Source organism: Meleagris gallopavo, chromosome 8 (assembly GCF_000146605.3).
Source record: "Meleagris gallopavo isolate NT-WF06-2002-E0010 breed Aviagen turkey brand Nicholas breeding stock chromosome 8, Turkey_5.1, whole genome shotgun sequence".
NCBI classification, from domain to species: domain Eukaryota; kingdom Metazoa; phylum Chordata; class Aves; order Galliformes; family Phasianidae; genus Meleagris; species Meleagris gallopavo.
The window spans coordinates 16,315,872-16,329,622 of record NC_015018.2 but is presented as its reverse complement, the minus strand read 5'-3'; the positions used below and the strand labels follow the sequence as shown (position 1 = coordinate 16,329,622).

At 61.5% G+C, this 13,751-nt stretch overlaps 2 protein-coding genes across 6 annotated transcripts in view; one reads left to right on the top strand and one right to left on the bottom strand.

Moving 5' to 3' along the window:
• The window catches only part of PSD (pleckstrin and Sec7 domain containing), a 34,277-nt gene extending 26,179 nt beyond the window's left edge, over positions 1-8,098 (top strand). The window contains exons 8-14 of one of the 2 annotated variants that reach the window (XM_031554426.1): positions 3,181-3,224; positions 4,116-4,294; positions 4,836-4,906; positions 5,046-5,203; positions 5,499-5,643; positions 6,062-6,205; positions 6,508-8,098. In XM_031554426.1, coding sequence (XP_031410286.1) covers positions 3,181-3,224; positions 4,116-4,294; positions 4,836-4,906; positions 5,046-5,203; positions 5,499-5,643; positions 6,062-6,205; positions 6,508-6,747 — 981 coding nt within the window. In that variant the 3' untranslated portion in view covers positions 6,748-8,098. The remainder of the gene's footprint in view (positions 1-3,180; positions 3,225-4,115; positions 4,295-4,835; positions 4,907-5,045; positions 5,204-5,498; positions 5,644-6,061; positions 6,206-6,507) is intronic. The other variant, XM_010714433.3, reaches the window with a different exon arrangement.
• Positions 8,099-8,257: 159 nt separating this feature from the next.
• Positions 8,258-13,751, bottom strand: part of NFKB2 (nuclear factor kappa B subunit 2) — a 6,346-nt gene continuing 852 nt past the window's right edge. The window contains exons 2-23 of one of the 4 annotated variants that reach the window (XM_031554423.1): positions 13,699-13,743; positions 13,377-13,455; positions 13,168-13,205; positions 12,970-13,068; positions 12,688-12,839; positions 12,302-12,408; positions 12,056-12,214; positions 11,778-11,882; positions 11,569-11,654; positions 11,333-11,471; positions 11,133-11,249; positions 10,874-11,059; positions 10,643-10,778; positions 10,448-10,562; positions 10,073-10,280; positions 9,818-9,987; positions 9,631-9,733; positions 9,338-9,552; positions 9,083-9,152; positions 8,813-8,985; positions 8,634-8,745; positions 8,258-8,559 (exon numbers count right to left, since the gene is read on the bottom strand). In XM_031554423.1, the coding sequence (XP_031410283.1) occupies positions 8,438-8,559; positions 8,634-8,745; positions 8,813-8,985; positions 9,083-9,152; positions 9,338-9,552; positions 9,631-9,733; positions 9,818-9,987; positions 10,073-10,280; positions 10,448-10,562; positions 10,643-10,778; positions 10,874-11,059; positions 11,133-11,249; positions 11,333-11,471; positions 11,569-11,654; positions 11,778-11,882; positions 12,056-12,214; positions 12,302-12,408; positions 12,688-12,839; positions 12,970-13,068; positions 13,168-13,205; positions 13,377-13,455; positions 13,699-13,743 (2,736 nt within the window). In that variant the 3' untranslated portion in view covers positions 8,258-8,437. Of the gene's footprint in view, positions 8,560-8,633; positions 8,746-8,812; positions 8,986-9,082; positions 9,153-9,337; positions 9,553-9,630; positions 9,734-9,817; positions 9,988-10,072; positions 10,281-10,447; positions 10,563-10,642; positions 10,779-10,873; positions 11,060-11,132; positions 11,250-11,332; positions 11,472-11,568; positions 11,655-11,777; positions 11,883-12,055; positions 12,215-12,301; positions 12,409-12,687; positions 12,840-12,969; positions 13,069-13,167; positions 13,209-13,376; positions 13,456-13,698; positions 13,744-13,751 lie in introns of all 4 variants that reach the window. The other 3 variants (XM_031554422.1, XM_031554424.1, XM_031554425.1) reach the window with 3 other exon arrangements.

Sequence of the window (13,751 nt, the reverse complement as noted above, 5' to 3'; positions counted from 1 at the left end):
GGAGGATCGGGGGCAGAGCCGTGCCGCTGGGGGCTGCCCTCCCGTCCGGCCAAGCGGCGCGGTGCGCGGTGCCGGGCGTTGCGGGCTGCGGCGCTGCGGTCCCGTTCTGAGGCGAGAGCAGGGGAGAAGGAGGGGCTCTGGTCGGGAAAAATGGTCTGCTGGCTGCCGGGAACGCGCTCGTCGTCAGTTGGCGTCGGCTTCGGGGGAGTCGGGCCGGTGTGCCGCCGTGCTCGGTGGGGAGAGGTGGCAGGGCTGGACCGAAGCCGGCCATCGCGGCGGTCTGGGGGCAGCGCGGGGTTGTGACGCACTCGAATGGAAAGAGCGGCTGGAGGAGAGATGCTCCTTGGTGCGAGGGATCGAGAGGGGCGGGGGCACGGGGTGCCGCAGGCGGCCGTGCTGCTGAGCGTGGTCTGCGCCCGCGGGGCAGACGGCGGGATGATGAGGACCTGGTGAAGTACAGCCATACGTCCCCATGTGACCGTGCTGTGTGTATTGGTACAGCGGAGGCATCTGCGTGCCCGGAGCACCCAGCATAGCTTTGGAGTTGGGTGTAGGGAAAGGAACTTCGCTAAGGAGAAGTTGGGGAAAGCCGTGATTGAGCTCTCGTAGTGAAATGCCCAAGAGAGGCAGAGTGCCTACAGCAGGGCACTCTATGGCTGTGAGGTCCCTTGTGCAGAACATCTCACTGCTGTGCAGAACGTCACACCTCTTCTCTGTTAGGAACACGCTGGGCTGCAAACCTCAGTGCAGTCCCATCTGTCCCAGTGCTGCATCCAGGGCCACCTGCTGCCCTGCTCCTGTGCCAGCACTGAATCTCCCCTGCTCTGCACTGCTCTGAGACAGAGGGATGAAGAGAGGACTGTCTGTGCAGCCAAGCTATCCCTGTGCAAGGATGCCGCTCCAGTGCAGCCTGCACACCCCACTGCAGACGCGTGCTGGAGCAGTACCTGCACATCCTGCCAGCCCCTTTTGGGAGGTCACTGAAGGAAGATGTGCTGGTTACACTGGCAGTCCCACTGGAGCAGTACATCCCTGGGTCTCCCTGGTGTTGCGCATGGTGTTGCTGCCTTACCCTGCATGCTGCAGCAGTGAGCTCATAACCCTGTGATGGCAACAAAAAGACAGCTGCTTTGGGTCAGCCTTGGTTGCACAGGGCCAGTTCCACACCAGCACCCTGCTTTCTCCTGGACAGTGCTCACAAATTCAGCAATGCCATAAAGTGCCATCATTTGCCTCCTTGGAAATGAACCCATAGAGCAAAGATGGCCAGGAGAGAGGGACCTGCAGTGATGAGCCGCAATGCTGTGGTCTGTGCTGACAGCCGTGGGGAGCTGGGCTGCAGAGCCCACTCTGCCCCATCAGAGGGGTCCTGCATCACAGTCTGGGACTTAGTAATGGATAAGCAGCAGGAGCAGAGAGCAGCAACAGGCAGTGTAGTCTGAGCTCGGCTGAGCCCACCAGGTTTGTCTCCTCCAGGCATGACGCTGCTGCCTGCTGGGGGTGGCGGTCAGCGGGCAGAGCCCCAGCAGAGTCCCAGTGCAGGATTCCAGTGCAGGCTTTGTGCTGTCTTCTCCTTCTCACCTCACAGTTGTGTGTTTCCCCGTGCAGGAGCACTGGAAGCCCACAGCCCAGTGTCTGAGGTTGCTCAACAGCTGATGCCCACAGCATGCTCATGGGATGCTCCTGATGCTTATAGTGGGAACCTTCTGAAGCCTGCAGTCAGGTCATCTTTTGAAGTGTTCCTATGTAGTCCCAGAGCCCGTGTTTTCATAGTGCTGCCCCGCTGTGCTGCTCGCCAGCACTGTGCACACATTGCTCTTTCAGAACTGCTCCCCGGATTGGCATTCCACTTCTCTGTGCCTTTTTTCTATTATTTTTGTTTCTGTTGTTCTTAGTCTCTCTCAGCTGCTTTCCATCTTTGAGATCCCATCCCTCTTGTTCCCCATGGCAATTCCGTATTGCCCGTATTGCTCCTCAGAAGCCTGCTTCCATCTCCTGCCTGTCTCTCCTCTCCTGCTCCTCCCAGGGCAGCACAAATAGAGCTGGGTACAGCCTGCCCTGGGGCACTGGGGCTGTGCCTCTCCTGGGGGCTGCTGGCTTCCCAGGAGCAGCCACCCCTGCCTTTTGCCTGCAGACGGGGAGGTCCTCTCATCTTCTGCAAAACAAGCTGGTGCTGGGCCAGTGCTTCCCCGAGCAGAACACACGTGATAATCCCAGTCCCTCTTCCGCTCTGGCCACTGCACATCTCGGGATGATGGATTTGCCTTCCCCAGATGCTGGGTCTGTTGGCAGGGTCCCTGTGAGCCTGCAGTTGTACTTTATCAGCCACCAGCAAGCTCTCTCCCCAGCAGTCTCCAGCCAAGAGATGGATGTTGGCAGCTGCCTGAACAGTCTGTGCACAACTCGATTATCTTCCTCTGAGGATGATGCCTTCCAGACCCGTCCTGTTCCTTGATCTGGAGTGCTGAGTGAACGCTGCTGGGAACACTCTCCAGAACCTCTTGTGCTATAGGGCAGGGCTGAGCGCTTGTGGCTCGCACCCAGCTGGGGCTGGACAGGCGCTTGGGAATGCAGCCCCAGGCCCATCTGCAGATGGACTTCACTTTTTTCCCAGCTGAAACACAGGCACGGGCCCTGCCTTGCTGAATACAGCAAGGGTCAGAGAGTGTGGAGGCCCTGGGAAGTGCAAGAGGACAAAGTTGGGTGGCTGCTGCTTGCTGTAGGGATGCAGGAGTGCTGGAGGCTCTAGCAAAGGCTGATGTCCAGCAGAGCTGCCTCAACCCAAAGGTTCTCTGTCCTGGGCCTGAAAGCTCTCTGTTTGGCCAACCCAGTTCACCCTGTGGCCGCAGCTCTTTGACGGCCTGGATATGTTTGGCAAAACTCACCTGCTCACTCTTTGCCACTGCCCTGGGCAGACACAGGAGGAGGGAAGCGCAGGGCTGACAGCCTGGGCTGTGGCTCAGCACAGAGCCCCATCCATGCCCTAGCTGGGGGTCCTGTGGTGCCCAGAAATCATCTGTAAGCCCTAGCATGTGCAGAACGGGGGCCTGGCTGTCAGCACCAGTGCCAGAAAGGAAGGATTGCGTGCAGGATGGGCTGCTCCAGGGTTGCCTTAACCTCCAGTGTCCCTTCATCCCCAGAGCAGCTCCCCTGACCCAAACTCTACTCCTCTCTCCACAGGCACTGTATGGCTCCATCAAGAACGAGAAGCTGCAATGGGCCATGTAAGCATCCCTTGGGGGGACTGGCTGTATAGGCCGGCAGGTGCTGGGGTCACCCTGATGGCGTGGCAGCCCTCCTCACCCTGGCCCCGGAGCATCCCGCTGCCCAGAGGCTGTACTGGGGAGGGGGTGTGTGGGATAGGGATGGAGGTGCCCAGGGAGCTGCAGTGGGTGCCAGCCCTCTGCCCCAGCACGGCACCACGATGGGGTCCCGAGGGCAGCTCCCGCAGCTGTGGCTGTGTCGGGTCTTGCTGTGCGCTCAGGCAGCGGTGCCCGAGGTCGGAGCAAGCAGCCCCGTGGCTGTGCCCGGGCGCCCGCACCTTCGCCTACAGCTGCCATCTCCAGCAGCAGGAGCGGCAGCGCCCGCGCTGCGGGGATTAATCAGCCCGGCGGTTCCGCCAGCGCTGAGCCAATGCGCTCGGGCTGCTGCCATGGAGACGCCGGCAGATGCTGAGGGGTTTAATTAGCAGTGAACGGTTACGAGGGAGGGGGGAGGCCGCAGCTCCGGGCTCCCATAGCTCCGTGCTGGGCGGGGGAGGGAAGCAATGCAGTCCGGAGGGCGAGGGGATATTGTTGGCGGGGAGGGTGTAAACGAGGAGTGCTGCCCTGCAGGGTGGGCACAGAGGTGTGAAGCACTGCTCATCAGCCAGTCCAGCGGCGGTCCACAAAGGCTGCTCGCTCCCGAGGACAGGTCCCCCCAGCCAGGAGCAGCGGCAGAGCCCCTGTGGCTCATCCCGGCAGCAGCACAACTGCCAGTCTCAGTGGGCAGGGGCACGAAGGCTGGGCTGGGCTATGGGATCCTCTTCAGTGATGACAGCCTGGCCTGGGAGGTTTGATATTTGCTGTCCCCGGCAAGGTCACAGACACTCTCCTAACCAAATCTGTACCTGGCAGAGACGAGGAGGAGCTGAGGAAGTCCCTTTCAGAGCTGGCTGATCCCAAACCTAAGTCCATCAAACGCATCAGCAGCTGCAGTAACCCCTTCCTGGACTTCTCCCAGGACTCCAGCATCGCCACCTACAAGCACGGACTGTTAGTGCGCAAGATCCATGCTGATCCTGACTGCAAGAAAAGTAGGTGTCTGGGGAGGGGGGCACTAGAGAGCTGCAGGAACCCTGACAGTGGGAGAAGGGCAGGGGTCACCCTATGTGATCTGCACATAGCACCAAGCCTGCCTGCAGCATCAGCCCTCCTCCACGCGCATCAGGCTGCGGTGGGCGATTCACTCCTAGGCTGGGGGCTGAAGGGCTCTCCCTTCCTGCAGTGCTGGGAGAGCCGGGGGTGCGTGCTGAGGCATCCCGCAGTGCTGCAAGCATGCTGCAGGTTCTGCGCTGCCAGGCACGTTCCCCATTTCCACTGCAAAATCCTCCCTAAGCTCCAGCTGCCTAATGCCACCTTGATCCGATCAGGCGCTGCCAGCCTTACCTAGCGTGTGGCAGTGTTCTGTCCCTGTCTCCAGGCACGTAGCCCCCCCCATCTGCCAGCCACGTGCCCAGCATGGGCTCAGGTGCACGGGGACGATGCAGGCGTGCTGCACATCCCCAGGGTGGAGTGACGTGTAGCATGGCACAGCTCATGGCAGGGTGATCCATGGGCTGCTCTCCTCTCCCACAGCCCCCCGAGGGAAGCGCAGCTGGAAGCCCTTCCACGCCATTCTGAAGGGGATGATTCTCTACCTGCAGAAGGTGAGGATTGCTGTGGTCACCTGGGGCTATGGGCTGGGGCCCTGCCCCCGGAGCTCAGCTGGAGGCCAGCCTCCGCAGTGGTGCTGGGTTGTGGTGGGAGCAGCCCTTGGCCGGCTCTGAAGCACCTGGTGCCCTGCAGGAGGAGTACAAGCCAGGGAAGGCGCTGGCAGAAGAGGAGCTGAAGAACGCCATTAGCATCCACCACTCGCTTGCCACGCGGGCATCAGACTACAGCAAGAGGCCCAACGTCTTTTACCTCAGGACAGCCGACTGGAGGGTCTTTCTCTTCCAAGCACAGTGAGTCCTCAGGGCCCACAGTGGGGCTTGGCGGGGTGAGCTATGTTCATTGCTGGTGGTAGTGAGTGGGATGAACTAAATTCCACATCCTGGCCCTTTCTAGAAGGGAGAGGAGCTGACGCTGTTCCTGGGCACTGCCCAGCTCCTGTCCTCTCTGCACCAGTGGGCCTGAGGCTGTGCACTGCTGGATCAGAGCTGGGGCCGGCTGTGAGCACTGGGTGGCTCTGCAGAGCAGGGCCTTGGTGTGCCGAGATGGGGAGAGCACGCAGTGCCAACGCTTGGCCTTTCTCCCCAGGAACTCCGAGCAGATGCACTCGTGGATCACACGCATCAACGTGGTGGCAGCCATGTTCTCCGCACCCCCCTTCCCTGCTGCCATCGGCTCTCAGAAGAAGTTCAGCCGCCCGCTGCTCCCCAGCTCTTGCACTCGGCTGTCCCAGGTGGGCCGGGGGAGTGAGGGGCTGTGCTGGGAGAGGTACAGGGCGAGAGGTGGTGCCAGGGCATGGGGGCACACGTGGCCACCTACCCACACCAATGAGGAGGACATGCATCACGGCAGGACCTTGACAGGAGCCCGGGCGGGGGATTAGCTGGCTCTCGCTAGTGCCACTGCAGTTATTCATAGAGCAGAAAGGATTAAGAAAAAAAACAGCCTAGTTTTAGAGGGGATTAATTTCTCTCTAAGACTGCAGCCAGCCCACCAAGAGAAGGAGACCTCCCCAAAGGGCCCGTGCTTTGGCCTGCAGTGTTCAGAAGACTGGGAGTGGCAGCTGAGTTCCTGGCTGTAGCCAGGAGGGGAGAGCCACGCCAGCCTTGGAGTGAGGGCAGTGGGGTGCTGACAGTGTCACCCGTCCGCAGGACGAACAAGTGAAGAGCCACGAGTCCAAGTTCAAGACGATGTCAGCAGAGCTACTGGAGCACCGCTCCTCTCTGCCAGATAAGAAGGTGAAGGGCAAGGAGTACGAGGAGCTGAAGCAAAAGGAGGAGTACCTGGAGTTTGAGGTGAGCAGGGCAGACCTTTGGCCCCTGTACCGGCTCTGGGCCTCCATCAGGTCATGGGGACCTCTCCCGCCCCTTCGACCGAATTGCATCGGGTTCCTCTGGCACCGCTGCAATACTTTGCTCGGAGTGCAGCTCCCCAGCGTGGGGAAGGGGCGCCCAGGGGTGGGGTTGGACGGTCTGTGCCGCGGCTTGCTGTGCCTCTGGTTGGAAGCCTCCAGGCTGCGCTGGAGGGCCAAGAAGAGCTCTGTGAGCTGCAGGCTGAAGAGACAGTGCCCTGCTACTTTGCTGTGCTCTGTCCCCAGAAATCCCGCTACGGCACCTATGCCATGCTGCTGCGGGCCAAGCTGAAAGCTGGCTCTGAGGACCTGGCGGCGTTTGAGTCCACGCTCTTTGACGCAGCAGGCGGTGAGGATGACGGCCTGAAAAAATCCCGCTCCAGCCCCTCGCTGAACGCCGAGCCCTCCAGCACAGGCACCAAGGTGAAGCGCAACATCTCAGAGCGTGCCAGCCGCCAGCCCCCCGGCCACCCCCAGAAATCATAAGCCAGGGGCATCAGCCACCTGTACTGCAGCTCTGATCCTGCCCAAGGGCGCTGGGTGGGTGCCACATACCTGCTGGGACCCTGCATGAGTCCATCCTCCAGGGGCACGCGTCGCGGTGGGGACAGCCGTACTCAGCCACCAGCAGCAGTCCGGCGGCCCCTGGGCCAGAGACAGATGCAGGGCAGGACCAAGGGGCTGCAGGCCGGAGCTGCCCCACAGACTCATTCCTGCTCCCCTTGTTCTATGCTTGGCTGCAGGCTCCCCTCCAGCTCCTCACCCCAGGGAGGGGCAGGGACTGACACTCCCTGACTGGGCTACTTTCCTTGGTGTAAAACTGCAGCGCAGCCGGCAGCTGCTTTCCTCTAGCTCCATTATGCCATGTGGGATGGAGCCATCCCTGGCCCCAACTCCAGGAGCTCCCACTGCCCCCACGCCTCTTGCTTTCTTACAACTTTTGGACGGTTTTTGTGATACAGTTTTGCACTTTTTAGTACCAGATTGAGCTGACCACCAGGGAGTTTTTTGAGGGGCTAATTTTGACGCTTTTTGGGAACTATTTAAGAAAAACAACAAACAGAAAAACACTGCACCAAACTCAGCCATGTCCTGTAGATTGTGCACTTCTAGGGGGGAAATGTTTTTACATGGACTCAAAGGAGGACACAGTACCCCCCCCAGACAGTGAGCTGAGCGTCACTGCTGTGCTGTGAGCCCCCACCCTGCACCAGCAGCCCTCCTGCAGAGCCCTACAGCTGAGCAGCACTGCGTGCATGCTGGCTCTTTGCGAATATGGGCACAGCTCTGCAGTCTGGATGTGGCCCTGGGTCCTGCCTGCGTGTGCATTGAGCAGAGGTGGGTATGGCGAGGGGGAGGGAGAGTGGGGCTTTCCTTCCAGTGCCACTTCTCCAAAGCATCACAAGGGCCTTGGAGGATGTAAAGCTGAGTGCCGGTCCAATAAGAGGAGGAGGAGCAGAGGCTGGAGAGCCTTCTCTTTAGCTGCAGGCTCTCTCAGTTCCCAGGCATGTCCACAGGGTGAGCATGGCTGGAAGACACTTGGAGCAAACACTGGTGCTCACATGGCTGCAGGAGCACTGGAGGCAGGTGGCAGGCACTGGGGCTGGAGAAGGGCGGGGGGCTGCCGCTGCTCCTGGTGCGTGGGACCTCGCCAGTTTCAGCACTTTGCGAATGTGTCAAACTTTTTATTCTGCTCTTTTGAGTCTATTGAACAAAAAAAAAAAAAAGAAAAGAAAAAAAACAAGAACAGAAAAAACAAACAAAAAAAAAAATCCACCCTTGCTCCAGGTGGCTCGGGGGGAGAAAAACCTTTGTACAGCTTCTTCTGTCGGTTACTGAAGTAAAACTTGCTCTTCAGTTCTTGGTGTGCTGTGGTTTTTCCCCCAGGCAGCCCAGAAGCGGTATTGGGGACAGCACAGGCACTTGGGGTGATGCCGAGGGGGCACGGGCTGGCTGCTCTCCCTGTGTCTCTTGGGGCCGGTGCAGACACAGAGGGTTGAGGCTAATGGAAACCGTGTCCCCTTTATTCACCAGGTGTGGGACCATTAAATAAGAGCAGAGTGGGGCTGTGTCCCAGCCCTCAACAGCAAGACAGCCAGGCTGCAGCGCAGCCCCCAGTCCAGAAGGCACTTGTGTGGGAGAGGCAGGGCGGGGGCAGCGTGGCCCCCCCAGCCCCTCAGTGCACCTGCTGCTGCTGGCTGTGGAGCAGCTCTCCCTCTGGCACCGGCCTCGGCTTCAGGGTGGCCGCCTGCTCCTCCTCCACCGATTCGCTCCCATAGGCACTGTCTTCCTTGACCTCTGCAAGGCAAGCCCAGGGCCATTAGCCGGGAGGGCTGAGGGCAGCGGGGCCCTCCCATCCCGCAGTTCCGTACCTGTGCTCTGCAGCTTCTCCAGCGGCTCAGGTTTGCGCAGCATTCTGACAGCCCCGCGCAAGCCCATGGAGTCCAGCGCCTCCAGAAGGCCCCCAAGGCTGCCCCCGGCCAGCTGCAGGGAGAACACGGTGAGCGGAAGACATAGAGGGGACAGCACAGGGATAGGGCCTGACACCGACCTCATAGCTGCGCAGCAGGCTGATGCTGGGTGAAGGCGTGTCCTTGTAGGTTTCCACCAGGCTGCAGAGCCCCAGCCTCTTGGCCAGCTCCATCCAGTCTGACCCGCTGCTGTCCTGGTTCAGCAGCTGCTCCAGCCCCTGCAGCGCATCGCTGTCCAGAGACAGCACATTCCCTGTGGGGACATGTACCCCTGTCACACACCATCTGTCCCTACTGCCATGGGGATGGGGGGTTGCCGGCCCTGCTGTACCTGCAGCAGGGCTGCTCACCTGGCCGGGGGGCGGTGGGCAGCTCAGTATCAGGGCATGGCTGGGAGGCCTGCAGCAATATGTCCCGCACCTGCACATGAAGGATGTGAGCATTGCCCCAAGTGCCAGTCAACACTCCCCAACACCCCACAGGGCCTGCAACATGGAGGGGCATCAGGCTGGTGCCAGCCCTGGCAGAGCTCCTGGCTTGGCCTTGCCCCCACACATCCTGGACATCCCACCCCACAGCCCCCACCCATGCACGTCCCCACACACCTTCTGGCTCCGGGTCAGGTCCAGAGCTGTGTGGCAGCGGCGCTGCCGAGGCCCTGTTTGCCCCTGCTCCTCCTCAGGGGTGGGATGGGGGCTCGGGGCTGGCTCCCCCAGCTCCATAGCCTGCTCCTGCTCCTCGGGGTCACCATCCGTGTCGCTGCTGGCCTCTGACGAGGAGGGGCTGACAGGCTCGTCGTTCTCATGCTGCACATCTGCCCCTGTCAGAAGGTTCGGGCTGAGCCCCCAAGGCAGGGTCTGCTCAAGGCACCCAGCAGCAGGGCAGGGCTGTAGCTTACCTGCTTTGAGCAGCAGTTTGGTGAGGGTTGGGGAGCCCAGGCCAGCAGCCAGGTGCAGGGGGGTGTTCCCAGCAAAGGTCCGGCTGTTGACATTTGCTCCCAGCTACAGAAAAAGTGAGGCCATGAGGAGGGGGCCCTGTCTCCATCTCTGCTCCCACCCCGTGGAGAGGAACCAGCGCCTACCTACCTTCTTCACCAGGTGTGTGGCCATGTTGAGGTTCTCCATCTCCACAGCCAGGTGCAGTGGTGTCCTGCCGCCCTGCCTCTCCACGCCATTCACATCCGCGCCCTTCCTGACCAGCAGGTCCAAGCAGGCCAGGCTCTTCGCCTTCACAGCCAGGTGTACGGGCAGGAGACCTGTGGCAGCGGCACCAGCTCAGCACCCTCCTGTGGCACCAGGGCCCTTCTCCAGCGTGGCCCCTTCCCTCCCCACTCCGTTCACCGTGGAAGTTGGGCAAGCACAACAGGTAGGGGGTGGCAGAGCCCAGGTGGGCCAGCAGCGTCCGCAGCATCTCCTCATCACCAGCCTGCAGTGCCAGGTGCAGCAGGGAGTTGCCGTAGCGGTCCAGCAGGGTGGGGTTGGCATGGGCCTGCAGCAGGAGCTGCACCACCTGGGGCTGCTTGGTGATGACTGCCAGGTGCAGCGGTGTCTGTGGGACAGAAGCATCATCACAGCAACAAGCCTGTCCCAGCACAGCCCTGTCTCCTCATGCATGGCATTGGGATGGGGCAGCTGCAATCCCAGGTCTGGACACTGGAGCAAGGCTCCCCCCATCCTGGCCCTTCCCTGTGACAGTGCTGCCCAGGAACCCAATACCTGCTGCAGATTGTTGGTGATGTTAATGATCTGCTGGCTAGGGATGCTGACCACCACCTCAATTAGCTGCTTGATCACAGCCGTCTGCTCATGGATGATGGCGAGGTGCAAGGGCCTGCAGAAGAGGACAGCCCTCACACCAGCTCCATGGCCACAGGTTCCCTCCCCCGGTTGCCCCCAGCTCCAAGCACTCACGTGTCCCCATTCTCATCTTGTGAGGCTACCAGGTGCCTCTGCACAGCCAGCAGCATGCGAGGGTCAGCAGTCACCGAGTAGTCCAGCAGGGCATGGGCGTTGCGGCGTGCCAGCAACCACAGGTGGCACAGGTGGGCTGCAGGGCAAGGCAGGACGTCAGCCCCAGAGGGCTCTGGGTCCCACACCTCCACTGGCTCCCCTGGGTACAGCCTCCAGCCCGAACCCTCATACCATGCCGCTGCAGCTCCCTGCAGTAGGTGCTTTCTGTAGGCACCTGTCTGTCACCTCCATCCCCACTCTCGCTGGGGGCCTTCATCTGCACACCGCCCTGGTACCCCCCCCCTACGGGGTGCGGGCTGGAGGAGTAGAGGTTGTTGTATCCCAGTCCGGATGAATAAGGGAAGCTGAGGTTACCGCCTGTGGAGCAAAGGCCAGGTCAGGGCCAGGTCAGGCCAGCTGGCAGCACAGGGTGCGGGATGTTCCCACTCACCTCCTCCTGCTCCAAAGCCCCCAGCACCTCCAGCACCCCCCATGTGAGAGCCTCCGCCAAAGTGCTGGGGAAACTGAGGCAGCACCTTCTTGCGCTTCCGCTCCACCTCCTCCTTATCTGCAGGGAGAGTCAGGGAGGGGGGTGAGGGGCAGGTGAGCAGCCCAGCCACAGGGCCGGGAGCCCCATCCCATAGCACTCACCCTCAACCACGGGGTAATAGGTGAACTGCTTGGAGTCGCTGACGTCCCCTCCACGCTTCCGCTTAAGTTGCAGGAACACGGTGACAGGACGGTCAATTTTGGGTTTGTGGTAGGGAGGTGTGCGGAAGACAATGGCGTACTGTGGACAGGAGGACAGCTCTGGGCCCTGCTCTGGCCTGCAACCTGAGATGGGCCCGCCCACCCCACAGGCACCCACTCGTGCCATCCCCCTGCACCTGTTTGTGTACGTCCGTGGGAGAGAAGTCTCCAAAGGCCTGCCAGCCATTCTCGTCGTCCTCATAGAACCGCACCTCAATGTCATCTGGGGAGGAAAGGAACTGGGCACCGCCTGCCCTGCTGCCTGGCTGCAGGGACACAGCCACCCGCAGCCATGGGGCTCACGTCTGCTTGGCTGCAGCCCGTGTTGAGAGCTGCAGCCCTTTACCTTTCTGCACCTTGTCGCACAGCAGGTAGACCTCGTCACCACCCCGCACTGAGCCCGCAGTCTTGTCCATCCGCGAGATCTTGAGATTAGAAGCACCAGGGGACTCTGTGGGGCCAAGGGATGTCGGGAGCACCACAGAGCACTAGGAGCCCAGGGGGGCCAAAATGGAGCCACTCACACACTCGGTTAACACCCAGCTGGGAGCAGCACACCCAGAGCACCATGACCCCACGCAGAGCAGCCCCCCCATGTCCCCGCCACAGCAGCCCCATGCTCACTGCTGTCATGGATGGGATCAGAGATGACAGGCTGCAGTGCCAAAGTGAAGTTTCCACTGCTGTCACGGAGGTAAGCGGTGAAGCGCAGCCGCACGATACTCAGGTCCATCACCTTCTTCAGCTCCTTGGCCTCCAGCTCGATCTCACGCAGTTCAGCTTCTGCAGGGGGGGTACCGTCAGACACTCTGTGCCTGGCAGCTGCCCCACGCTATATGACCCCACCGCCCCAATCCACACAGCCCTCACCTGTCAGCAGTCCGTTTGTGTTGCGTGTCTTCTGCTTCTTCAGCTTCTCCTTCATGATCTCCATCATGTTCTTTTTGGTGACGTGGAGCACTCCCAGATTGCTGAACCTGCCCAGAAGAGCCCACAGTCAGCACAGAGCCAAGCAGGAGGCAGTGGTGTGGCATGGGGGGCGGTGGTGCACGGCCACAGGGAGAGAGGAACCCAGAAGAGAGGACCCCAACAGCCACGGTGGGGACTTGCAGGGCTGGAGGGGACGTAAATGGAAGCCGGTTGGGCCAGCACGTGGGTTGCATTTATGGGACCTACGGGGAACTCTGTGCGCAGCAAGAGAGTGCACGCAGCTCCCGCCCCACTCCCGCAGATCTCAGAAAACGCCCCACACGCACTGTGCCGTCATGTCTTTGGGCCCCACAATGACGACGCAGTTGCCGGCCTCGTTGCACTGCTTGCCCACCAGGCTGTGCGCGTGCACACGTGGAGGGTCACTGTGCGTCACCAGGTCCACCTCGATGCGCGCTACCCCTTCGTAGTTGCAGATCTGCGGGGAGGAGGGAGCTGAGGTACAAAGCCGGACCTGGGGCTCCTTAGTGCCTGGCTCACGTCCTCACTCCTCCGAGCATCATCCCAACCCGTGTGTGCTCACAGCGCCATGGCAGCACAGTGCTCACCTTGACGGTGGGATAGGTCTTGTGCCCCTTCTCGCTGGAGGCTCCTGGCAGCCCCCCGTGCGAAGGGCCCTCGCAGCCATACCGAAATCGAAAGCCCCGCTGTGGAAAGCAAAGCGGAGCTCAGCCTGACGGCAGCACTGGGAATGTGCCCTGCGGCGGTGACAGCTCCGCCTGCTCTCACCCGTGTGCCACCCTCACCTGCTTCGGCTGCTCAATGATCACCAGGTAAGGGCCGACTGCTGGAGGGCAAAGAGGAGAGGTGCAGGTGAAGCCCGGCAGACAGGGCGCAGTGGGGTCGGGCGGCACAGCCCCACTCTGGAGCGCAGGGCTGGGCTCCCAGCCAGCCCACCATGGGGACGGGGGAACATGGGGCCGCTGCGAGCCACCCAAGGGGACGCAGCCCTTACCTGTCTCCATAAGGGGCTCCTTCTGCTCCACCATGTGGGAGCCAAAGCTGAAGTCATCGTAGTCAATCCCATCCAGGCACTGGGAGGGGAGGGCAGCGTGAGCTGCAGGACTGAGCCCCCCCAGCCGGGAGCGGACCCCACGTACCTCCCCACCTCCCAGGGACGAGGGGCAGCAGGCACAGAAAGCCCACCACGTCCCCGGGGTCTGCCGCTGACCCCAACCCAAGCAGAAGGACAGACGGGCAGACAGACAGGCGACCAGACGGCACGCATACACCCAAGCAGACAGACAGCACCCCGCGGGACCCCCGGCCGCACTCACGGGCTGGAAGTGCTCGTCCATGTCGCTGCGGGGCCGGCCGCCGGCCTGCGGGA